The sequence below is a fragment of the Dendrobium catenatum genome, unplaced genomic scaffold (genome assembly GCF_001605985.2).
Source record: "Dendrobium catenatum unplaced genomic scaffold, ASM160598v2 fragScaff_scaffold_716, whole genome shotgun sequence".
Lineage (NCBI taxonomy): Eukaryota > Viridiplantae > Streptophyta > Magnoliopsida > Asparagales > Orchidaceae > Dendrobium > Dendrobium catenatum.
The window spans coordinates 12096184-12123103 of NW_021319178.1; the positions used below are offsets into that span (position 1 = coordinate 12096184).

At 33.6% G+C, this 26920-nt stretch overlaps 1 protein-coding gene across 1 annotated transcript in view; it reads left to right on the forward strand.

The window, feature by feature from the left end:
* The window catches only part of LOC110109135 (putative methylesterase 12, chloroplastic), a 32399-nt gene extending 6880 nt beyond the window's left edge, over positions 1-25519 (forward strand). The window contains exons 2-5 of the mRNA XM_020840071.2: positions 13425-13664; positions 13761-13904; positions 15096-15230; positions 24751-25519. Coding sequence (XP_020695730.1) covers positions 13425-13664; positions 13761-13904; positions 15096-15230; positions 24751-25023 — 792 coding nt within the window. The 3' untranslated portion in view covers positions 25024-25519. The remainder of the gene's footprint in view (positions 1-13424; positions 13665-13760; positions 13905-15095; positions 15231-24750) is intronic.
* Positions 25520-26920: the final 1401 nt, after the last annotated feature.

The window sequence follows — 26920 nt, forward strand, 5'->3', positions numbered from 1 at the left end:
GATTAGTTTAAAACCGATTTCAATCGTCCTGATCATCGTCCTGAATTCGAGCTGTCCGATGTAGATCGTCCAGAACATCGTTCCGGTCGATCCTGCGATTGTCCCGGACGATGTGATCGTATCAATCAACCATTAATGCTTTCCAAAGATACCAGATCAATTTAGGCATAATTGTGTTAGATCGGCCTGGACGATAGGAATATCGTCCTGGCCGATTTCCTAAAATAAAGAATACCTAAACTGATTATGACGGCTGATTCTTTCTGAATTGAGAATATCGTCCTGGCTGATACAAGTATCTTCCAGGCCGATATGAATACGACGGCTGCCTTAATGAGGATACCCTAAATAGGGTTTCTGTTTTTGGGCATATCGTCCCGGACGATATAAATATCGTCCCGGCCGATATTACCAAAAATAGAAATATTTTAGGGAATAACAGAAAATCTTCCAAGTTACAAAACAACAGGTTCCACACCAAATACAACAGACTCAAGAAAGGAAAAAGATTACAAACTGACACAGACCTAGTCTACCCAATCTTGAGCTGGTTCCAGATTGCAGTCTGATCGTGTGGACCTGAAACGTTAACACATAAGACAATCGTAGAGAAATAAGGAATGTTTGCTATCATCAAAATCATAAATCATAGATCCGCAACAAATTATATATTCAACTTCGATCATTTTGATACATAAAAGTGTATTGAAATAAATAAGTATATCAACATTTTATAATTAATTTTCTAATTAATTAAAATCTATTATCTTATTTAATTTAACTGTTCAATCAACTAATATAGTGTAGCAATTCAGCTTTTAACCTAAAAATCATGACCTACAAATGTTGGGGCTGTAAGAAAGAAAAAAAAATTGTTAGAAGCTAATAATTTATTTATAATCCTTATCCTATATCCAATTGCCTTTTTAACAGCAATTAGAGGAAGAAATGGATAAAAAGGGATAATGGTTCTCAGGAAGATGAAAAATAAAAAGAAGAAGAAGAGTAGATGTTGAAGAAGAGGAAGGGAAGAGGAAAGAAAGAAAAAGAAGAGATGGAGAAGAGAAGAAGAAAAAGGGAAGGGGAAGAAGAAGGAGACATGGGAGAGGAAGAAAAGGGGAAGAGAAGGATTTAAGATTTTTGATAAGAACTCTAATTTAATATTTTCTTCCTTAAATTGAGTTTGAATTGGAGTTTTTAGGATTGAAAACTTGAATGAAGAGAAATCAATTTGAAGTAAAAATTCTATTTGCTATCAATTGACTTTGCTTTGATGTGGTAGATTAGAAAATTAGAAAATGATCAAAATGGTCCCTCAACTCTTTGTGAGAAATCAAAATGGTCCCCAATTCTTTTTTATTAAACATTTAAGTAATAATAATTTTTTTAAAAGGATTTTTATTAAACATTTCTTTAATTAATAAAAAAATTATTGATGATTCTAGTTTTAATTTAGTATCATTATAGACTAGAATTATTAATATATATTTTTTAAAAAATACTATTACTTGAAAATTTTATTTAATAAATAATTTAATTAAAAATGACCAAAATATCCCTTGATTTAACATAATTAACCAAAAAAATTGATATTAGTACCAAAAAGGCCCCTTTTTAAGGAGTTGAGGGACCAAATTGGTCCCTTAAAAGGGTTGGTGGGGATCATTTTGATCCAGCACAAAGAGTTGAGAGATCATTTTGATCCTTTTCTCATTAGAAAATTATCTTAAATGAAGAAATTTGTTATTATTAGGTTGTTGATCATTTTGATTCTTTTCTCATTAGAAAGTTATCTTAAATGGAGAATTTTTTTATTATTAGGTTGTTGATAAAATGACAAGATGTTGAGGCATAGAAATTAAGAAATTCGTCTTGAAGAAGATCCGATAATTCAGGTGAGATGCTCAATATTGAACATCATGAGCAAATTATTCATAGGTCAAAATTTGTCAAATTATATAATTCCATTGAATTCTTATGCACATGCAAGTAGACATTTCTTCATAAAGAGCATGACATAATAATTTTAAGAAATCCAATAAATTTTTATAAGATCAACCATTTAAAGAAATTTAAGATATTTTCAATAAAGAATGTTTGATATAATATAGTATTTATTTAAGTGCAAAGATGTTGGCTTTCACATATCATATTTACTCTAGATGCATGCTAAATAGATTAATTGATAACATGTGAATATAAATTCTAAACAATTTTAAATGTCATTGATGATGATATTAAGTTGAAAGAAGTAAATAAAAGGTTATATAATATGAGATAGATTGAAAAATTATGATGACCTACATAGGGAGAAATTTTTTTTTTGATGAGAGGAGATTCTATCACACCCCATTTTGACCCCTATTATAGTCATCCTGGACTATAATAGAAAAGGAAAATCTAAACTGGCCCCTTCTTACTGACACTTATTTTGAACTACTTGACGACCACTAAGGTAATAAATTTCAAGGACAAAATTTAAATAAGGAGGGGTGGATTATAATACCCAAAATATTCGAAATAAATGTAAGCATAAACTTTCTATAAATGATAATTGATTTTTGAATTTCATTCTACCTTGAATTTAAAGTCTACCTTGAATTTTAAGTATTTAATTAATTAATAAGTAATCAATTAATAATTAATTCATTTTCTTTTAATGTTTTAGTAGTTTTTCTACTGAAAGCTACATGTATTGAAAGATGACTGTAAGTGGGAATCCTGCAGCTGTGATGTTTAGTGGAATATGAATTTTAATATTATATATATAGTGGAAAGACATTATATGAATATATTATGCATAAATGAGCACTACCCAACATTAGTTTTTTCCCTCATTTTCCTGTCAAGTGGCTTCTAGCATTCAAAGGAGCAATATGCCGTGAGCTTGAGCTAGCAGATATTGCTGGTTGGAGCGAATGCAGACAGCTAGTGGGTTGCTAAAATCAGTGGGCTAGTGTGGAATTCAGTTAAGGAGCTACTACTGTGTATATTTAAAGGTGCTACTGTAATAGGTTGAAATGGAATAAGAGCTACTATAGTAGTGACTAATCAATGAGAAAAAGAGAGAAAGAGCTGCAAGCTACAAATAAATGCAGGTCTTTTAGTTGCTTGGGAGAAAATATTAAGATGAGAACTTAAGGAGTATATAAGAAAAAATAGTATTTCTTAAATCAATATTTATTGAAATATTCATTTTTACCAAGTGATATAATCTATAATACTGAAATTAAGTTGCTAACGGTTAGTTGCTAAATTCATATTTCAGAATTCAATTTTAGTTGACTGAAATCGATAAGAAAAAGTAAAAGAGATGTTGAAATTAATATATAACTAAGAAAAATGGAAAGAAAATTAAGTGAAGGAGTAGGTTGAATGAGGAATTCAATTGAGGTGGTGTATAAAAGGAAACGAAAATATGACCTAGAAGAACGAATTCTAAGTGAGGTGAGATGCCAAAACAATGCATAGAAAATAGTAAAAATATTACATATGTGTAAATTCATAACTGTTATATTTATGATAACAATATAATTTTAGTTTATTTATGTAATTATTGATTCATTAATTAGTGACTATAATATCACAATTTATGATTGTTAAAACTGAATGATATTGAAAAGAAGAAATAAATCATATATGAGGGATAAACCTGCATAAGTAAAAACGAAAGACCTGATGAGGTACCCACACTCAAAATTATAAAAATTGATAATTCGGACTCAACCTAGGATTATAAAATAATTTTAATTCTAAAAGTTGGGAATTTGGACCCAACCTTGAATTAGAAAGCTGAGAAGTATAAAATCTTATATTCATTATATAGTTTGTCTAAACATGTTGAACAGTTAACAGGATAGAAAATAATGTTATGCATTTCTTATGATCAGTGGAGAATTTCAATATATTTTAAATTAATTGTTAATAATGTTATTATTATTTTTTATACATTGTTTGTGTATTTTATTGAGCCCTAATTTTTAGCAATAGTTGTATTGAGCTATGACTCAATGAAATACAAAAACAATATAATTACTGCTAATGAACTATGACTCAATAAAATACACAAGCAATATATAATAAATAATAATAATGTTGTTAACAATTTAATTTAGAATATATTGGATTTCCCTACTAATCATAAAAAAACATATAACATTATTTTCTATCTTGTTAACTATTAAACACCTTTTACACCAATCATATAATGGCTATAAACTTTTGCTCATTGTCAGCTTTTCAATTTAAAGTTGGGTCTGAATTCCCAACTTTTAGAATTTTGAGAATGTGAGCTTAATTCGTCAGGTCTTTCGTCTTTACTTATGCGGGTCTATCTCCCATATATGACTTATTTTTACTTCTTAATACCATTCAATTTTAACAATCATAAACTAGATTTATTATTCTGTGTGGAGTTTTGAGAGCGTCTGGAGACCAATAACATTGTGCCACATCACCCCATTGCTGGGTACCTAGCTCGGTACTTGCACTCGGTACCGCTGGGTACCCAACGCTTAACCAGACGGTTGTCCCGTCCGGTGTACTCACATAATAATAGCTTCATAAACTGTGCTATTGTAATTACTAATTAATGAATAAACTGAAATTAGAATGCTATTATAAACATAATAGTTATGAATTTACAAATATATAAAATTTCTGCTGTTTTTTATGCATTGTTTGGATATCTCACATCACTCGGAATTAGTTATTCTAGGTCATATTTTTTTCTCCTTTTATATACTATATCAATTGAATTTCTCCTCATTCAACCTACTCCTTCACTTAGCTCTCTTTCCCCTTTTCTTAGTTATCTATTGATTTTAGCAGCTCTTCCCCTTTTTTTTTACTGATTTCAACCAACCAAAACTGAATTCTAAAATATTAATTTAGCAACCAGCCTTTAACAACTTAATTTTAACACTATAGATTATAACACCTGGCAGCAATGAATATTTCAGCAAATATTGATTTAAGAAATGCTAATTTATTTTTTACCTACTCCTTAAGTTCCCATCTTATGACTTTCTCCCCAACAGCCAAAAGCCATGCACTTATTCGGAGCTTGTAGCTCTCTCTTTTTCTCACTGATTAGTCATGACTACAACAATTCTTCATTTCAATCCATTGCAGCAGCCTATTAAATATACACAGTAACAACCCCTTACCTCTGCCGAATTCTATACTTGCCCATTGATTTTAGCAATTTCAGCAACTCTCCACCAGTCTGGATCCGCTCTAACCAGCAATACCTGCTCCCTCAAGCTCACGACATACTGCTCATTCGAATGCCAAAAGCCACTTGACGGGAAATGGGAGGGGAAAATTTAACACTGGGTAGTGTTCATTTATGCATAATCTATTCTTATAATGCCTTTTGACTACATATATAATATTAAAATTCCTATTCCACTAAACATCGCAGTCGTAGGGTTCCCACTCACAGACATCTTTTAATGCATGTGACTTTTAGTGGAAAAACTACTGAAACATTAAAAGGAAATGAGTTATTTATTAATTGATTACTTATTAATTAGTTAAATATTTATTATAAGTTAAATACTTAAAATTCAAGGTAGACTTAAAATTCAAGATAGAATGAAATTAAAAAATCAATTATCCTTTATAGAAACTTTATACTTACATTTAATTCAAATATTTTGAGTATTATAGACTCTATAGGAAAAAAGAAAGGTTTCAACTCTTGATCCTAGTTAGTTGATACTATAGGGTTTAACGTTGAGGTTGAGGAGCCATTAATAATTGTTATGTTAGGTTGTTCAAATTTTATAAGTGGTCTTTAGTGTTGATGGGCTAGCTAACGATCAATGATATAAATGAGCGAAAAACCTATATGTATTATATTACATTTTTAAGAAATTAATGACTAATAATGAAAATGAAAATAAAGTGGTAGCCTTTATGATATAAAATTTGATGGACATATTTCATGTTTTTATAGATAATTATGCTTTTTGTTTAATGTTGTCTTTTATTTATTTAAATGTCGTAGCAGGTTTTCTTTAAAGGTTATCATTTTATGAAGCTAATGATGTGTATAATCAAAAACGATTATGTTAGTTCAAAAGATTAGCATAAATATTATTGTTTCTTTCTTGTATATTTGAATCTTATATTAGAATTATTTTTCACTGAGCGTTTAGCTTAAATGTTACAATGAATATTATTCAAGAAAGTGAAAATAGTATGTGGGACCATAGATAAGTGATCCAACTTATCCTATATCGAAATGTAGAAAAAAAGTAAATGATATAAATTAAATTTTTTTAGAAATTTTTATGGAAGTATTAGAAGTTCTGTAGTTTATTTTGAAGTTTTAAATTATGCACGCTTCTATATCAGTGAATATGATGAATCTAGTAAAAAATGAGATATTTTTATGATGATCTAGCTAGATTGATTTTTTACTCACTTGATTATGATTAGCAAAGTTATGATAAATGTTGTTGGGAAATATGTCTACCATTGTTTTTCGCCTCTATTTTGCGTCATGATTAATTGTAAAAAGGGTCAAAATTGGGCTTGAAAATTAAAAATATATGGATAAGTGGTGCAATCAAGGATTATCAGTTTATATTTTATATTTTATTTATGTTTTGGATGTTATATAATTTTGGATTATATTTTTCTTATGTGCCCTATGATGGAAATCAACCCGTGATCATGCTTGGGTTTGGTGCTCTTTGGTAATTTCTCTCATTTGATTTTCCACTCATGTTGAACTTGTTCTCTTGTTTCTTAATTGGCTTAGTGGGCATTTATTTTGGGCTAATATTTCTTTATTGGGCTTGGCCCATATCTTCCCATTCTTTTTGCTGTTTGGTGTTCTATGCTTATTTTAGGATTTTATGGTGGCCGGTTGGAATTCTGCTATTTTTCCATGCAAAATTCGGTTTCCCTTTCTTGGGAATTCTGTTTTGTTATTCCCTGGGCGTTGGAACCTGCTGCTGGCCATTCCCCTCCCTTTGTGCTGTTTCCGAGTCTTGTGTTGGCTCCTATTAGTCATTTGGGGTGGCTCATTTATGGGGGTTGCTGGTGTCACACCCCAATTTGGCCTACCCCCCTAATTATCAATCTGGAATATAACAGAGAAGGAAAATCTAAACTGATTCCTTCTTACTAACACCCATTCCGAGCCATTACTTTCCGAATAGAGTGAGTAAAAGAAATCTATTTAGCCTCTCCTAACTTGCCAACCTATCAAATTCCATAATTAATAATGAAAAACATATAATGTCTCTTCATGAGCATCAAATATAATTGAAGTAAATACAGAGCTCTACTAAAACTTTTAAAATTTACTCATATATCCAAAAGTCTATACATCTAGCATTCAGATCTCATTTTAGATATCTTTGTACACCCAAAATATATTTACACCAAAAGAACGATCATCTCTTTACTGTCCCAAGGGCTCCTTCCTCTTTCCTGCAGTATAACAACTGCTAATAAGCCAGACTCAATGAAATATATGAGCAATTTATAAAACAAATAAGAATAATAAACAATTAAGAAATGCTTAACAATGTTAACATAGTTAAAACACATATTGAAATTTCATATTGAGCCTAAAAGTGCCTAGCAATATTATTCATCTTGCCAAAACTGTTCAACATCTTTAAATAAGTCATATAATAACTATAAGCTTTTGCATCATTTCAGTTTTCCAATTCAATGTTTGGTCAAACTTCCTAGCTTTTAGAATGGAAACTGTTCTCTCATTCAGGGTAAATTATTAGGTCCGGTCACCTGACGTAGAGATACGTCCGGACACCAATAAAATATTGACATGTGGAATGTACAAGTGTCCGTGGAATTTTAAGTCAAGCACGTCAAAAGCGCAGGTAAAACGCATGTAAAGCCCAGATAAAGTGCAGGTAAAGCGCAGTCAAAGCGCATTCAAAAAACACAGTCCACGTGATAAGTTTTCATTGGCTGACCGGACCTAATAATTTGCACTCATTCAGGGTTGAATCAAATTTCTCAACTTCTAGAATTGAGAGTATAGACTTATCTCGTCGGGTCTTTTGCCTTTACTTGTGCGGGCCTATCCCCCAAATAAAACTTATTTCACTTTCCATATAGTCATCCTTTTTAGCTCTAATGACATATGCTTTTGATGACATAGTTGCGCTTTTGCTGCCCTTTTGTTGCCTTTTAGCTACCCTTTAGCTACCCTTTAATTGCCCTTTTGTTGCCCTTTAGCTGTCCTTTAGCTGCGCTTTAGCTGCCATTTAGTTACGCTTTATTTGCACTTTAGCTGTGCTTTAATTACATTTTAGATGAGTTGCACTTTAGCTGCGCTTTTGGTGCACTTTAGCTGCGCTTTAGTTGCACTTTAGCTTCCCTTTTTGCTCATTCACTAGTTTATGAATATTTATCCTTTTTGTTTACGAAATCATTAACATTGATAAAGATTACTCTCTGCATAAACAATTTCATACATATTCATCATTATTTATACAAAATAACTAAAATAAACTGAAATAGATGTGGTCATAAGCATAATAAAGATGAAGTACAATAATAAAATATTTACTAATTCTTATAACCTTGTTTGTGTATCTCACTTTGCTAGGAATTTGTTCTCCTAGATTTTGTCATTCTTTTCTCTTGTATACAAGCCCAATTGCACTCTTTATCATTCCATTAAATCCTTTTCCTTTTCTTCTATGTCCTCTTCTTTAATGTTTTTTGCTACCACTTTAGCCTTAACCTGTTTTTAACTACTATCAGCAACAACAATACTTCCCATATTATTTCTTGAATTTGCATCAACTAAAAGCAATTGCCTTACTTAGATAAATAACAAACTGCACTTGGTTTCATTCAAATAAAATTTTCATCCACTAACTAAAACATTTGCCTAATTTACCTTACCTTAATTTGCTGAAAAATATTTATGGAATTCTTCTCATAACATTCCACGGCCTACAACTCCTTTTCACCCTAAGTCAGCTGATGGAAAATGGGAGAAGAATATCAATACTGCATAACTGGGAAAATTTCAGCCCACTATAGGATTAATGCCTTTTATTTAGATTATTTTATATTATAATCTCTAGTGCTTTTCCCACTACAGGCTTCCCAAAATTCTCAGCGGTAGGATCTAATCCAGCCAATGCATGGCTTGGTTAGTGGAATGTAGCGGTTCTAATGAAAATACTAAAAAAATCGTGACATATATAACAGTTATTTATTATACTAGTGATTAATATATAATTGACTTCATAAGTAACATATGATTCAATTAACATTTAAAGAAAATTTATATTTTCTTTTACTTGAATATTTTGGGTATTTATAATCCACCCCTCATTTAAATTTCGTCCTCGAAATTCAGTTCCTTAGTGATCATCAAACAAATGAGAGAATCTTGATTTAATGTCTTCCTCTCTTTCCCAGGTTGTTTCTTTTTCTGGCCTGTATTTCCATTTCACTTTAACACATGAAATCTGCCGATTTTTGAGCTGTTTAGTATCAAAATCAAGTAATCCTTCTGGTTCTTTAGTATAAGTCAGATTTTTCTGTAGATCAATTTCATCATGTGAAATTCTAATATAGAGTTCTCCTCCTTGGCTATAGAATTTAGGTTCACATCAATAAGGTGGATTGTTAAAGCCAATCGAAAATAGTTGAGTAGGCCAACAAAGTGGCATTGTGTTAGACCGGTCCATTGGACCAGTCCAGCCGGTCTACGCGGGACTGGACCAGGCGGAACCGAGGCTAAATGTCCGCCTCTTTCGGTAGCCGACTGTACCGCAAGCACCAAACGAGCATTTTAGGAAGGATTTTTGAGGGGTTTGGGAGGAAAATTTGAATGTAGGGACTGTTTAGGGATTTCCTTTTGATTTATATGCATTAAATAGTTTGTTTTACTAGGGTTAGGGCATCTTGAATTTGGCGGAAATTTGAGATCTCTTAAATTTAGGTTTCTTTGGGCTCTAGCGGCGTCTAGAGATTTGGGAGAGATCGATCCTCCTCTCGAATAGAGGATCAATTGTATCTTGCTATTCTCCGTTTCCCTTTCATAAAAAAAATACAAATTATCTACTGTTTTTGTGATTTTGTGTTGATTTTTGTGGAGAATTCTCGCTGCTTTTCGAAGAATGATAGGAATACTTGAGATCTACAAGTACTTCCTATCACATTGATTGTGGTGATAATGGCCATGTCTTAAGCATGGAATAACGCAATCAGACTATGAAGCATGGGAATAGACAGGGTGACAGACATGAAACAACACCCCCAATATGACATGACATAACAACAAAAAGTAGGACAAGACATATCAAGGAGTCAATATTATATTTTTTAAATTATTAACATTAAATATGTAATTTATAGTATTTTCTACTAGAAGACATCACCTAGTGCAGTATAATATCATATACATATACTTCACAAAAGAAGTTTAACAATTAAAAATAGAAAAAAAAATACCATTAATGATAAAATAAATAATTATTAATTGTTCACAATACTCCAAAAGTAACATTAATATGTCAGTTTTTTTTTGTCTCATATTTTGTGTTCATTATCTCATGGATGGGTTGTCCCTAAATGCATGTCAAGCCATGTTGGGTCACGTCTGGTTTTGCCGGAACTTTATTTTGTCTTAAACTGCTTCCAGCATAATTTTGAGGCATTTCAGGGTGTGTCAAAGACATCCTTGACATCCTTGTCTTGGAAGTGTCCGTGCTTCCTAGCCTTTAGATTGTTTCATTAGAAAGATATTCATAATTTGCAATCCATAATGATGCTAGTTCTAATACATAGTGAAAATCCTGTTAAAAGCACTATGCTTGTTTCAGGCAAGAAGAAAAAAATTAGAACTCACATAGAGTAATTTGTAAATAGAACCGTTGAACCACTTGTTTAATAGAACTCATATATGCAATTTATCATTTAACAGTATGTACAAGAAAAGCTTTCATGATAAACTTTAAGAAATTTTGAAACTATTATATCTTGTAATGTAGTACGAGTCAATGTGAGAGTTCTATAATGAAACTAATATGATATCTAGTATAAATGTATGCATGGAAAATTGGCGATTCACATTTCACAGGCCATCAAATAATTTAATCACACGCTTTGTTTAAATGTAAAATGGTAATATTAGATATAGAATTCAAATGATAATGAAATGATTGAAATAATTTGAGAAATTTATCGACCAATTAAAAACACAAAATCAGCATACGCTTTTAAGTAATTTTCACAAATTGGATTTCATATATTTCAATTTTTTATTAAGATTAATAGTTCTAGCAAGTCAACACATTAAATTATTTAGATAAAATGAAATAAATAAAAAAAATATTGAAGTAACCTTGAAATTAGGTAGTTGCATATAAACTTCATTCGAAAGAATCAAACATTCAACTTGAACAAATATGATTGAAACTGTAAAGAAAAAAATGATTTATGCCAAAGTTTTTAATTTCATGTAAGAACAGTAATTTATAGATTCCTAATAACCTATGCTAGTATACGGTTTATACAGGGTCAACTCAATGCAAATTTAAATTTATTCACAATAAAATAATATCAAATTCAGTTTTTGATTTGAAACCTAAACTCCTTATCATGTCAATGCAACCACTACCCTCCATATGGTAAAATAGCTAAAATTTTAAACTACTTAGCAACTATTCCAATTAGGCACCATAAATAACTTGTGATACACCAGCTACAAGAACCACCACGCAATCACTACCTTTTCATGCACACAAGGCTAAGTCCACTGCTTGAAGCAACTCGAAATTTCCACTACCAAAGGAAACTAGCCAAACCAAACTACATCATCTGCCATTATAGTAAGTTTGCAACTTTTCTAAGTTAATTATTGACAAATCAAGGTTTAAAAAGTGTGCAATTGCGTATTGAGGCGTTTTTCGTTTGTGGGGCAAGGCGTAAGCCTCAAGGCGTTTTGTGGTATAAACTTCAAAATCCAAAAATTTTGTAAAGTGAAAATAAAGGCTAAAAGTGATTTTTTATATAATACCTAAATAATATGTTATATGATGACATATTAACTTTCTATTGTACTATGAAGTGACAAATTAACTTACATATAAAACAACAACAAAAAATTGTATTAGACGTAAAATGACAAGTGATAAATTATGCAAAAATTGAAATTTAAATATTACAAGTGCAAAATAACAAAAAATATATGAATTGTATAAAAGTATTATATAACATGAAATTTAACTTCAAATTCTTCCTTTCTCAGTTTCCTATTCATCCATATTTAATTTCTAAAGAAAGCTGAAATAGTTATCAACAACTAAAAAATTACCTGCTCTGTCATCACTTAATTTAAGTTATGGCCGTAACAAATTGGTTTCTTCCTTGCCTCATTATGTGGAGTTGAATGCCTCATAATCTGCTTCTTCTTCATTTATTAAAGCCATCCTCAAGTGATCTTCCTTTTTCATAAATTTTTGTCCTCAACATAAAGATGAGTCTAAAATTTTTAGAGGTGGTGGTGGTGTGCGACTTTCAAGTGATCTCCAGTGGCGGCTACAACAGTGGTGGTTGTGGCGAAGGCGGCAGGTTGGAGGTCGAGCCAGTCGAGAGGAAGTTGTTGTGATTCTGGGGTGCATAAAAGAGTGATTTGTTCAGGGCTTTAGTTTAGGTTTTAGATAAATTTTAATAAAAAAAAATATAAATAGGGTGAGGCATACGCCTCACACTAGGGAGGCTAGGCACCCCCTCATGGCAGGCCTTAGTCAAGCTGAGGTGTAAGTCTCATGAAAAAAGCTCGTGGCATAAGCGTTGAGGCGTTTTTTACTGGAATTGAGCTTAGGCGGTCCTCAATGTGAGCCTCATATTGCACAATTTTGAAGAATGGAACAAATGCTTGTTTTCCATCAGCATACAGAAAACATAATTGCTCTAAGTGAAGTTACTGAATAATCGCTCCATAAAAATATGTTTGCATGAGCCTCCTACCAATTATGAGCTCTTTGGAGAGATTTATGTAAGTGGTGGGCTCAGTCTTTATAGTAAACAATTAACTTAGTTGAAGGTACTAAATAATTCCCGGGTAAAGGAGGCATACATATTGCAAGAAGTTCGGGGAATGGGATCTTGTGAGGGGTCCATGTACGCCCCAATTCCTTACAAGCTAAAGTTGACCATCTTTGATGAAGTGTCTCGTGCCTTTTCAATATAATAGTGATACCTAAATCAGTAATTTTGGAGTTTTACCTGAAGGAAATCCATTTTGTTTTACATCTATTCACTGCTATTATTTTCTTTAGCCTTATATTTGCAGTTAGCACTTTTTATTAATAAAAAAAATCTAGATATTGATAATTTTTTCATCCTCATATTCTATGCTATTACTGTGTACTTTGTTGTAGAAGTCATAAACATTTCTTGTGCAATAGGTACCCTTTATTCTTGGAAATCTTGAAACAAAGAAGATTATTCTGGTCCACGGGGAAGGGTTTGGAGCCTGGTGTTGGTATAAGATTGTACCCTTTCTGGAGGAAGCTGGACTTCATTCGGTTACTCTGGATCTGGCTGCATCTGGTATAGACAACACAGATATAAATAGTATAAAGACTTTGGCAGATTATTCAAAACCTCTTATTGATTACTTGCATAACCTTCCTGAGGATGAAAAGGTGAAATAATTTTTGTGATGATTGTCTTTTTTATACATATATTTTATACATGCTGGTGTTACATTTCTCTATAACATTACCAATACGGTGTCACAGGTTATTTTGGTAGGTCATAGCTGTGGTGGTGCAAGTGTGTCATATGCTCTTGAATGTTGCCCAAAAAAAATCACAAAAGCAATCTTCCTTACTGGGACAATGGTATTGGATGGGCAAAGGCCTTTTGATGTGTTTGCCGAGGAAGTAAGTATTTTATTCAATATGGTTGGCGAAACATTCAGATTGAATTATCCTTTATTTTTTTTAGTTGAAGATAAACGACACCATTTATCTATGTCAACAACCAAAGTGGTTGTTCTAGCATTGTTAGTAGAAGTGTTGGTCTTGCTTTTGGAGTGCTAATTTTAGTAGCGGTAGTGTTGACACAAGTATTAAACATCGTAATTAAAAAAAAAAAAAGAATTAGCCTGTAACATATCCCATTGCATATTATAATCTGAGAATTTGTTTGATAAAATACAATTTAACTTAAGCAAGTTCACAGTATGTTTATGCAATACCTTAAGCTCTATCCTATGTTGCACCGATAAGGATACGACACGATACGGATACGGGACACGTCAATTCTTAAAAATACAGGATACGGGTACGGCGCGGACACGACATCATAATTTATAAATCATACATAAAAATTAAGAAAATAATCAAAGCATAATATTTTAAATTACAAAAAAAAAATGACAACAACATCATTTGTAGCCTTGTAGCTTATAATATCAAAATATAAGTAAGCATTAAATGTCTAGTACAACAACAAAAGCATAAACATAAACTGTCTAGCACATAAAGTTTCAACTATTCAATAGAAGGAATGATATGATTAGCTTCTTCAGTGGTTTGTCTTTGAACTTCTATATCATCTTCAATAAATATCATAGCTTTTAATTCAGGCTCATCAAGTGAAAGATTAGTAATGTCTAATATTCTCATATCATCAAGAGACTCAAATCCATCTCGGAAATGAGAGAACTTTGAATGTCTTTGAAATATGACGCATCTTTTTTTTTTTCGGATTTCTTTTTGTTTTTCAACGGACACGTGTATCAGATACGCGTGTCCTTTTGAAATTAAATAGTATTTTAATGGATACGTCTTTGGCGTATCCGACACGTATCGGTGGAGTATCAGAGGCGTATTCGTGTATCGGTGTATCGGATACAGTACGCCTTCATAAATAGGTGTATCGGTGCAACATAGGCTCTATCTGAACATTCCAATCCCTTCTGTTCTTTCTTGTCTTCTTAAAAATGAAATAAAGGGTATTCAACTATTCATTCTCGGTGCATAGAAATGTGTAGTTTAATCTGAATATAATTTCATTTTATGCTTCAAACTAGTATCTGAAAATTTTCATTGTATTCGTCTGCAATTCAGCTAGCATCAGCTGAAGTTTTTATGCAAGATTCTCAATTTCTACTGTATGCTAATGGAAAGGACAAACCTCCTACTGGACTCATGTTTGATAAAGAGCAACTCAAGGGACTTTATTTCAACCAGAGTTCTTCCAAGGTTTCGTTATTATACGACTTCTCTGATCACTTTTTTCCTCCTTAATTTGTTCTACTTTGGAAACTTTTACCTTAAACTGCTCTTTTTAATTTCATTCACTTGTGTGTTGCTTTTCATGGCATGAACGCTTTGACCCTAACGAAGAATTCCTGCTTGGAAATGCAGCTGGGGTTTTATGACGTTTTTTGTTATGATTAGGGCATCAGCTTAAGTGTAGCTGAGTTTGAACTATAATCTGTTGCCTGCGAGGCTATACAATTGCAATCCAAGGTACTTGCAGCATGTGTGGTTTAGGCTACATTTGGGGTGACTTTCTTACTACTTAAAACAGCTTTCTAGTAAAAAAATTATTTTTTATACTTGAAAGCTGTTTTAAGCAGTAAGAAAGCCGTTCCAAACGAATCCTTAGTCTGGGGACCTTTACAGTCAGTCAGATTTTTATGTTACAATTTACAAATCAATAATTTCCTGTTCTGTTTTGGATTTTGGTCCATTTCAAGCATATGCTTGACCTAAGGCACATCTCCTAACTGACACGAATCTTGTTCACATTCCATCATCCGCAATACTGGATAAATAATATTTTTAAGGTGGTTTTAGCATTATGAAGTGATATTTTTGGTTTTATTTGAACGCAAAATGGCATCTTCCTTTACAGCTGTGCCAAACTTTCATGTTAGGATTGACTCTGGTCATTTGTTACTGTGCGTGGCATGTTATCTATATCGTGGAGGTTATGCATGTCCATGAGTATTGGTGAAATAAAAAGACAATTGCTTTTAAAACATGACCTAGGCTGTTTTGGGAAATACCAACAAATGGCATCATTTTCTAGCAAAAAGGGCACCTAATTGTATTGAATATATTTATTTTCCTAATTTTATGTTTTCCCCCACTATTCAAATTTAAAATCGCATTGTTGATTGTGATCCACGTTATGAAATGAAAGTATAGATTAGTTTCATCAATTTTTATAATGATTTAACTATTCATTAGTTATCAAAGAAAAACAATGATTACATGAACCATACAAGCTATCTTAAAAGTTTAGTTTTACTTTTATTTATGTATTTCACCAATAAAAAAGATTAAATACACTCTAAATATAATGAACAGCCCATTTATTTGCTTCCTAGCTATTTGAAAGGTTCTATGCCTTAAAATCATAATTATTTTCTCACGCAAGCATAGATGACCATTATAAAAATTATGATGCATTTTTTGGATGGCCATGTTCTTATAACATCTTAAAAGGATACTTGCCACAAGTTTTAGTGATGTCAAATAGAATGTATATAGATTTGATCTTGCATTTGAAGGCCATAACATTGAAATCTAATTGGTAAAAAATGGTTTATTCTCCTCTAGAACAAGAAAAATTCATCTCCCACAACATTGGATGCTCTAACAAATCTTTTAGTATTTGAAGGTCATTAAATCAAAATCTAATTGGTTGAAGAATCCTATGAGGAATAAAAATTCTTTTACATGAACAAAATTTAAAGCATAAGCAAAAACCTTTTTGATATTTTAATTATTTAACGTGCAGTATGCTGTAGGATTCAAGAGAAAGAAGTGAATTAGTGGGAGAGGAGATTATTTTTCTTAAAGAGAGATGAGGGGGTTTGTTAAGGGAGTTTTTGGATAGAGATGACATTTAGGATGAAAATAGGAGAGATAATAAGAGTCTCAACTATAGTAGAGAGAAATAGTTTGATTCAAATAGGAATAGGTCCATAAACTTAGGGGGTTTTGTCATTCTTCATAATAGGAAAATAGAGAGGAGGCATGCATGCATGCACGATATAAATATGTACAACTTATAACCAATTGCCTATGTACCTTTGCCTCATGGGATCAAATTAGACGTAGTTTCGACAATTCTAAATCCTTTAACAAAATGTGAGAAAAAAAAAAGGATCAATACTATTAGAAATCTTAATGCAGTGATACTTAGTATTGTTAATAGGAAGTGAATGTGATTGGCAAAATTATATGTAATCCTTTAAAGGATAACTTGTTAAGAAGGTTCAAACTTTTGATGGTAGTTCTTTCCTTATAAGTGTAGTTGGGGATGTTAAGCTTGTCAATTTTAGTATTATCATAATTAGCCAAATTTTAGCCCTTCAAATAAACTAAGAAATGCAAAGCAAGATGCAGACTCTGACATTTAGAGGAATAATTGTAATAGTTTGCCAATTTCGTGAGTCAAGGTTGAATATTATCATTGTTAGGTAAGGGTAATATTAAAGTTAGCAAAATAATTCCAAATCATCATGTTGGCATCATGAAAAAGAAAAAAAAATATGAGAAATAGATTCCACTTTCAATAATAATGACACTTATAAGCCAATTAAAACATTTCAATTGCATATACTATCCATCGAAATAAATCTTTCCAATGGTTTCACATAAAAATAGATAGTTAGGGATAGCTTTATTTTAAAAAAAAAAGAGTACTAAAATTAATACTATATTGCATGATAATATTTGAAGCATATATAAAAGAGACTTTTTAGCTCCATCATGCCAAAAGATAGTATCATGTGTATGTTGAAATAAATTGCAGTAATCACGACAACAAAGGAAAATTATTACGTGTTAGATTATTGTTAATGTTTTAAAATAAGAATGCTATGTACAAGGGTTTTTTTTTTGCTTCAATGCGTAGAGCGCAATGCAAAGCTACACTTTTATTAACTAGAGCATTCTTAACATTAATTATGCATATGGTAGATATTTATTTAATCAAATTTAAACTACTTCAAGTAATAATTTTAAATGATGTGAATGTTTAATTACCCTTCCAGAAAAAAAGTCATTGACCTCGAATAAAAAAAAGTTGTACTATTTATATCCTCAAAGGTCGATAAGAAAGAGAAATAGATTATGCATTTACTAGAATACATTATTTTCGACTTTCCTGCCTGTCGTGGCTTTAAAGAATCATCAATATAAAAGAAACAAATATTATAATACAGAAAATGAAGTCCCATGCATGTGGTAACTCCAACATGGTCCAACAACACTAGGATAAAACTCTATAGAAAAATAATTTGCATTGCCGCATTCTTCCTCCAATATCAAGTCTTCTCTACTTCAAAACTGAACAAAATATAAATAAATTAGAGAGAAAAAAGTAAAAAAAGGTGTTCAACACGTTGAAGCGATTGCTTTACACCCCCACATACAAACACTTCCAATGCTGCTGTCACCTTTTGTTTCGATGCCTAGCCCTGCCATCACAACCTCGTATACTATTGCATCACACACATCTTCGCCTTTCTATAGAAGGTCAATGTGTTCTTAATAGAATTTGTAGAGGATTAAGCTTGATGATGTGATTGGGAGCGCTTTTGTTGATGGTGATGAGCAAGCATGCTGCAATGGTAGCACTTGATGAGTGTTACTACAGGAGGCAGAGATGGAGATGATTCATTCAAACACGAGCACTTCTCATACTCCCTTCTAGCATGCGACAACATGTGGCATTTTATATCCAACCCTAGCTTGAGATGGAAACGAGGTGCAACCTTGTCGCGTTGCAATGCTTGACTTTTGAAGCATGCTTTTAACTAGTAGCATGGATCAACTCATTAGTTATATGAGTGTTATTAATAATGTGTTTGCCTTTCTTAAAATTATTTTGATTTGTAGAAATGATTTTGGATGTAATCATGCTTAGTCTGTTAGCAAGAGTTTTACCGAAAACCTTGTTAGACACATTACAAAGGCTAATAGGCTGATTCTAATTTTAGAGTATAGGATTGTTCTTCTTAGGAAAACTGAAGAGGGTGAAGAGAAAATATTTAGGGATGGAAGTACCACAATAAGATTCAATAATGACATGAAAAAGATCCATTCGTTGATATTCCAATAGGAAGTAGAAAACTCCAACAAGAATCCATCAGGACGGACAATATTCCCTCTCGTATTTCATGCTAAAGATAGCTTGTTCAATCTCCCAAGTAGAGGGAATATTAGCTAGTATATAATTATCTTCATGAGTAATAATGGGTCAAATATGAGACTAAGACAATATTATATAGAATAATTTAACGAAAAATATTCTTAAAATAACTAATTGTATTTGCCATCAAATTAATCTCAGTTAATTTTATGTTGATGTATATTTTTCATGTTAGTTCAAGCATGGAAATATCTAATTATGCTTTCCCTCTCAACTTTCCACCAACCCACCTTTTTGCCTCCAATATTGTGTGGTGGCTTTTTAATTTTATTTAACTGTGCAATACTGCCGTTGCCAGGACCCAAGTCCTGGATAAGAAAAGTGGAGGGTTGCGTTAGGTAGTCGACAGCCAGTGTAAAACTTGTCGAATAATTATGACATAAATTCTTTAAAAAATCGTATTAATGCAAGGGCGTCTCCTAGAAGCGACGTGTTGTATGGCCTGAATACAACGATAAGTGTGCAAGGGCCATTGCACCGGCGCCCAGGTGTAGTGTTAAATAGGCAATAGTTCTCTCATCAAGGACGAATGTGGGTAAAGAAGCTAGTCTATTGGCCCCGGCCTCCGCCCGCTATTGCTTTATCTTTAGGGGGGGGGTTTAAACAGAATTAAGTTATGGGGTAAATTTTGGGAAGGCAGATGAGTTTGTAGATAAGACACTACCCAGAGATTTCGCCCTCGTTTTGCGAGGATTTTATGATCTGAGTTCTGGTTTCCTATAGGCGCAAGCCCCTATAGTTAATTACCCCTCTCGATAACGAGAGAGAACTTTCGATTAAGGCTAGTCATCAATCAGATACGTTGTATCCGTAAATACATGGTATCCGACATATAGTAGCAGCATGGGCAATGGATATTTGAAAATGGTTAAAAGTTTGAAGATTTTATATTTAAAATTGGAAATTTCACCATCTTTCACTTAAAGCAGATGGTGGGGGAATGGATGATGGACCTGATCAAGATCCCATGGTTCCGTCATCCTGGGCCATCGTGATCCCTTGTCTACTTAGTTAGAGGAGGTAGTCAATCCAACCTGATAGAAGGATCATTGTCAGCAGCCATGGGTTGATTCGTCCAAGGGGACCTTATAGACCTGGGGTGAATGCTTATCTAAGGGGACAAATTTGAATCCACTTTAGCTTACAGAGGGATTTATGCCCTATCGATCACTTCCTATTGATTAATATCTCAAGGATTTGATGCCACTAAGGAACGTATTGGCTCTGGCCATAACCGTTATTTCGTGATGCCGTTTGGCGAGAAAACCACTCGGTTTAGAGGGCCCTGGGTCATAACCGTTTATCCTACGGTGCCATTTAGCTGCGAAACCATTGTCAGAGGACACGTACCACATTCTTACTGGCAGGAGATTGTTTGAGAATGAATTCTAGTGATATTTTCTACTAGGCATTAGCTCTATGGGAGCTGAAGTAAATTTTAATTTGTCCACCCCGACAAACTGTTGCGGAGGGTGGATGGATTTTGCTTTAATAATTGATAGTGTTGAATTTTAATTTTAAATATTATGGGATTTGGGATTTCTTGGAATTTTGGATCTTCATGGGTATTTGGATAGAATTTGAAATATTTGGAGTCAACCCCTTCGGTTGAGATTTGCATTTAACACGGTCATCATCGGGGTGTATGGGATCATTTCTATTTTTGTTTTAATCCTTGTCGATAGGGGATCGAGTTTCATAGGCTTTATGCCTTTATTAGTGAATTCTCATTGTTATAGGTCTTGAAGGCCTAATATGGATATATTAAGACAAATATACCTGTCGCCACTTGTTATATGGTTCGAACCCTGTTGACTCCCATTGATTCCCATAGAAGGATTAGGTTCGAACTTGAATTTACTTATTGATCCGCGTAGCATCCCTAAACATTACGTGTGTACTTATAACACGCTCGCCGGGTCTCATGCGGGCATTTAGAGGCATTTTATGATTATTTGATGAACCTTGTTGACTCCTACTTACCTGCTTGGAGGATCGAGTTCAGATTTATTGACCCGCCAGCATTCCCAGACGTCACGTGTATAAATAATCTTGTTTCTCGGGGCCGTGTCTCAGTCCCAGTGTGGCTGATCATCTTCTCGGACCAGCTACTGATCATCGCCTTGGTAAAGCTATTGCCTCACCAACTAGCTTAATCAGACCGAGCCCTCCTCGGGCGGATTCCCTCCTTTTGCTCCTCAGCCTACGGGGTATTAGCACGTTTCCAGTTTGTTGTTCCCCTCCCAAGGGCAGGTTCTTACCGCGTTACTGCACTACCCGTCCGCCAACTGGAACCACACTTCCACGTCCGACTTGCATGTGTAAGCATGCCGCAGCGTTCATCCTGAGCCAGGATCGAACTCTCCATGAGATTCATAGTTGCATTACCAATTAATGGTGCATATGTGGGGGGCAAGGGGGGGGGGGAGCATTTTGGAATATTTGCAAACGCCTTCTGTCTGCTTGCATGAATGTTGCGGATCCGGTGGCATGCAGCTTATGAATTGAGTTATTTGATGCTTTGTACAGGTAGACTATCGTGCATTGCTTGTTGCTTTATGCAAGTGGGTTGTAGTGCACTAACGGATCTCTTGCTTTAACACGTAGGTGCTTACATTTGTTATGGTTCTCTTACATTTTGCTTGTAGGAGATATATTTGACGTATAACATATCTCCTACAACAGCTCGTAGGAGCTTGCATTTGCTACATGTCTTCACCTTTGGTTGCAAAAGGATTGTAGGAGCTTGCATTTGCTACATGTCTTTCACCTTTGGTTGCAAAAGGATCTATATATTTGCTTTTAGGTGATATACTGGGTGCACGACGGGTCTCCTTCAGTGGTCCGTAGGTTTTTGCATACATTGTATTCATTTGACATTTTATTCGTAGATAACATTTTGTGTATATAACGGTCTTTTGTAGGGGCTTGTGGATGCTTACGTCTGTTGCATGTCGTACATCTTCACATACAAGAGGTTGATGTATTTACTTTTGTTGACCTTTATATAAGAAACCAAAAGAGAGAGAGAGAGATCGGGAATGCCTCGTATCCCGCCGAAAGCTCCCGCAAATCTCGCAATAAATCCCGTCGATTCGGCGCCGTTTGAGTTGCATCCTGCGATTTGAGCGTAGAACCGGCCTCGATTGCTGCTCTTCGACACCTTTAAAAGCCGACCGAACGAAGCCATCGTGTTCCCCATTCGCTACCTTGCCATCTCAACCTGCTCTCTCCCACGATCCATCTGATCTTCCTCCTCCTTAACAGAGAACTGACGTCCTTGCCCTAGCTCCCATCGTTGCCTCCCGATCCTCAGAGAGAGAGAGAGAGAGAGAGAGAGAGAGAGAGAGAGAGAGAGAGAGGGAGGGAACCGAGCTCTTACCTTGCTGACATCGCCTCCCCCGAAGACATCTCCTTCCCGATCGAGAGTCACTTTGATAGGGACACAAGAACGGGAGCTCGTTTATAATGAAGGTAACTTTGTCCCTCTCGTGTGCTTATTCGGCCAAAATCTTGTAAATCCCCTAAACGCTATTCCAGGTGATATTTTCTCCACCTAATCTCTTGTACCCTTTTTATAATGTTCATAATAGAATCTATTTTGTAGAAAATCATTTCCATGGGTGGTTAAAAATCTTTATTTTGGTCTTATGATATGAATGAAGCGTATTGTTCCTAATGTAGATTATTGCATATGAAATGATTTATAGTTGTTCTCAATTGATCTCATAGTTTATTTAATTCATGCAGTGGACATGTGTGAAATCAAAACCTAATGTGATTCATTGCCTCGACCGAGAAATGTTGGTATAAATAGCAGAATTGAGACATAAAATTTTTATACCTAGACATGGGATGAATATGATTCTAGGGTCTAAGGAGATAAAATCATCGTAGTAAGGTGAGAGCATTACTTTATACCCTTATAAGCTCAACAAAGATCTAATGGTGCATATCCTTTGATTCACAACAAACTTCAATGAGTCTGCTTTGGAAATATTGCAACATTCATTATCATGAGTCCAAGACATTTTTTTTCCTAGTACTCTTTTTAACATTTTTTAGTATATTGTAGAACCTCACATTCAATTATATTCAGCAGGATAATCGTGCTACTTGAGTAGACAGTACTAGAAACATTCGTAGGATACAATGTTTCCTCATGTGTTCTATTCTTTTCATTCACTTTATTACTTAGATAGATACTTGTGTAGCTTACACTAGCTATATCATTGTGCGAGGTGGTCAGTTAACCACACAAGCGCATCATCAAACGCTTGCTTTGCACAAAATGTAAGATAATCAGATTGTAATTTAAAATCATCCAAAGATGTAGGGCAATAAATACTTGCACGAGCTACTTAAGATTTAGGTCAATTAGTTATAACCATCCAATGCCTAGTAAAGTTATTCCTATTGAAGCATAGAATAACCATGCAAAATAAGTCATTCAAAAAATAGGCCTTCAATTGGATGTAAGCCCCATCTCAATAAAATCCGTCGTTCTTATAAAACTTCTAAATCCCTTTCAAAACCTTTTGGGTGCTCCAATGGACATAAGCCCCAAATAAATTAAATACAAACATTCCAAGGGATATTAGGCCCACTTCAATCAAAACTATTAGGCAACTCTTAAATAGAGCAGTAAGCCCCAGTCGAATTAAAACACTCAGGCCTCCAATGAACATAAATCCAACCCAAATCAGCTTCTAACATTCCAATGAATAGAAGCCTTAACTCAGATCATATTTTGGTCAACTTCTATGAGATTCTTGAGAGGATGCTACCTATGGTTGCTAATTAGATTCCTTGGACGTTACGGCCTATGGTTTGTTAATATTGATAGATTGAGATTGTTGATATTTCTGGGATGATGAAACCACAGGATCTTGATCGGGCTACCTCTATCCCTCACAAATATCTCCCATTAATCCAATCAAATCTTAGAGTACTAAGCTAAAATTTAAAATTATATCAAAGTAACCATCCTTAATTGAGAGTGCTCTCCCATAAGTGGGAGGGGTGATTAACTATGAGGGCTCGCACTCATAGAAAGTTGAGACTCCAAATCTAAATAAACTCCAATATAAGTATCATGAAATATTTAATTAATTAAAAATTAATCTACCTCACGAAGAATATAATCCTATCCAAAAAGGCAGAGTTCAAGCATCATTTTTCGTTGAGTGAACCCAGCCTTTGATCTACTCTTTCTTCCTTAAACCCACGTCTATAAATGAGATGGATTTTTCTCTCAGAAGGAGAATAATCATTTTTCACCCAATCATATTGATATTCTGACCTTCATGCATATTCTTAATACTATCAATCCTATTTAACACTTAAAATTAGAGTCTTCCATGATTTAAAAATTTGTAAGATCGTTTGTTCATGAATCAAATGAATCAAAACTTTTATTATAGTGAACGGCTCTAATTACATGATATGATACTTACAATTTAAAATGTACTGACATTCAAATGGCCTCGATGATATCTTGCACGTATTGATGAAAGAAAATTCTAATGAAGACGTGAAATGTGATGGCAGGACATTGCTTTGGCGTTGGTTTCCATGAGACCCATTCCAATCGCACCGATCTTGGAGAGGCTCTCCCTCACCAAAGACAACTACGGTTCTGTCCGACGATACTTCGTACAGACGCTGGATGACCACATGCTTTCACCGGACGTCCAGGAGAAGATGCTGCGAGAGAATCCACCACATAAGGTGTTCAAGATCAAAGGCAGCGATCACTGCCCTTTCTTCTCGAAGCCACAGTCGCTTGGCAAGATTCTGCTTGAGATTGCTCAGCTTACGTAACGTATAGCATTTATGTGCAAGAGAGCAAAGATTAGCATCACTGAGAAGAAATAGTTGCAATGGTGGTCAGAAATCAGGTGAGGAGCTTCCATGGTAAGTAGGAGTTATCAAATTAGGCTTCGTTTGAGACTGCTTTCTTACTGCTTCTTAAAGCAAATGTTTAGCAGAATTTTTTATTTTGTTGTAGAAAGCTGCTTTAGAAAGTAGTAAAAAAGCTGTCCCAAAAGAAGTCTTAGATGGAGATCATGTGTCAAGCCCATACAACGCAGTGTAGGCGATATGGATGGATAGGAAAGAGTTGATCTTAGATTAGGAACTATACATTTTTTGGGATTTGCAGTTCTGATTGTTTGCTATGCAGGGAAAATTATCCAGGTATATAAGCTGCTGTAGTTTTAACCAGCTGCTTAAGGGATGTTAATAGGCAAATTATTACTGATTTTCTGACCTCTGAATTGGACTCTTTACCTTCATAGTAAAAGCCTAATAGCATTCATTACCATTCATTGTCTCCCTTATCGATTGGGTTTCCTCTCATTTTCTCAATTATATCTTTTTTCATCTAATTGGATGAAGCCAACATCTTGGTACCAAAATGTGCTATCATGAATGAATGAACATTATATCCTTCTTTATAATGTTTAGTGGTATCAACATTATTGTGAAATTACATAACTATCATTTATGTAACTCTAATGGTTAAAATAAAGCATATTACAATTGTGGCTACCATTTTTTCATCACTTATTTAGTTACAAATGAATCAACATGTTCGACAAGCTAAAATCAAGCTCAAACAATCATAATTTTAAATGAATTTAACTTGCACACTTACAAATACTTGAATCAAGGTTAATCTCAGATGGTGTTTTAGCCAACAAGCTCAAGCTTGAGCAACATTTTGCTCGATTTATTTACAGCTCTAATTATTAGTCTTATAGATATTATAAATCATTTTAAGAACATATTCATATTAAATTTATTTGATCACTATCAATATTTATGTTCTAATGTAGTGTCATATAAAGAATATGAATTTAATCAATACAGAGTTATGCAAATAATTGTTTCTTCCATTTGATTCTTAATTCAATTTACTATTAATCTATATCATATTAAACATCAATTTCTTAAATTTGAAGAGGTTTGAAACATATTCAATTATAAGTTAAGGAATTTGTCATCTCCACCTTTTGAAAAATATGATACTTATGTTGACTTTGTTTATTAGAATTTTTATTATGGTGATGCATCAAGTTTTACAAATGAATTTGATGATCATAAATGAATATTAGTAATTATGTCACTTGTTATCTTAACGCTAAGGTTGTTTCAAAGACTATTCTTGAGACTACGGGTTCGTAACGCTTGAGGGTTTAACATATGTATTACAAAGAAACATGAATACTTAGTAGTTGTAAGGATTAATAAAGGCATATTGATTTATTAGAGAGGTGATATCTCTTAAAAGGAGAGATGGGTGAGGAAATAATCAAATGTTATATAATTGGTCAATGATGATGATGTGGAAGTCAAGTACTAATATGAAAATTAAAAGTCTGGTAAAAATAGGGAGGACAATAAGAGAGGGATAGTCTATGAGTATCACTCCATTAGTTCAAGCACAAAATTGACTCATATGTCCAATATAACTCATAACTTACACTATAACTCAAATGGCATGAAAATAACCCATAATAATGTTAAGTGCAAATTTTGTATTATTTTATTATCACTAAAAATGTGGTGTTTTAGTTAATGTTGTGCAGGAAATATTCAAGAAGAGGATCAAAATTCACAAGTGTTGAACCAGAACCACAACACTCCAACTAACAAAACCGCAGTGTCCACGCCTTGGCGCCATATCAGGAAATTGCAAAACTGGAGCCTCAAGAAA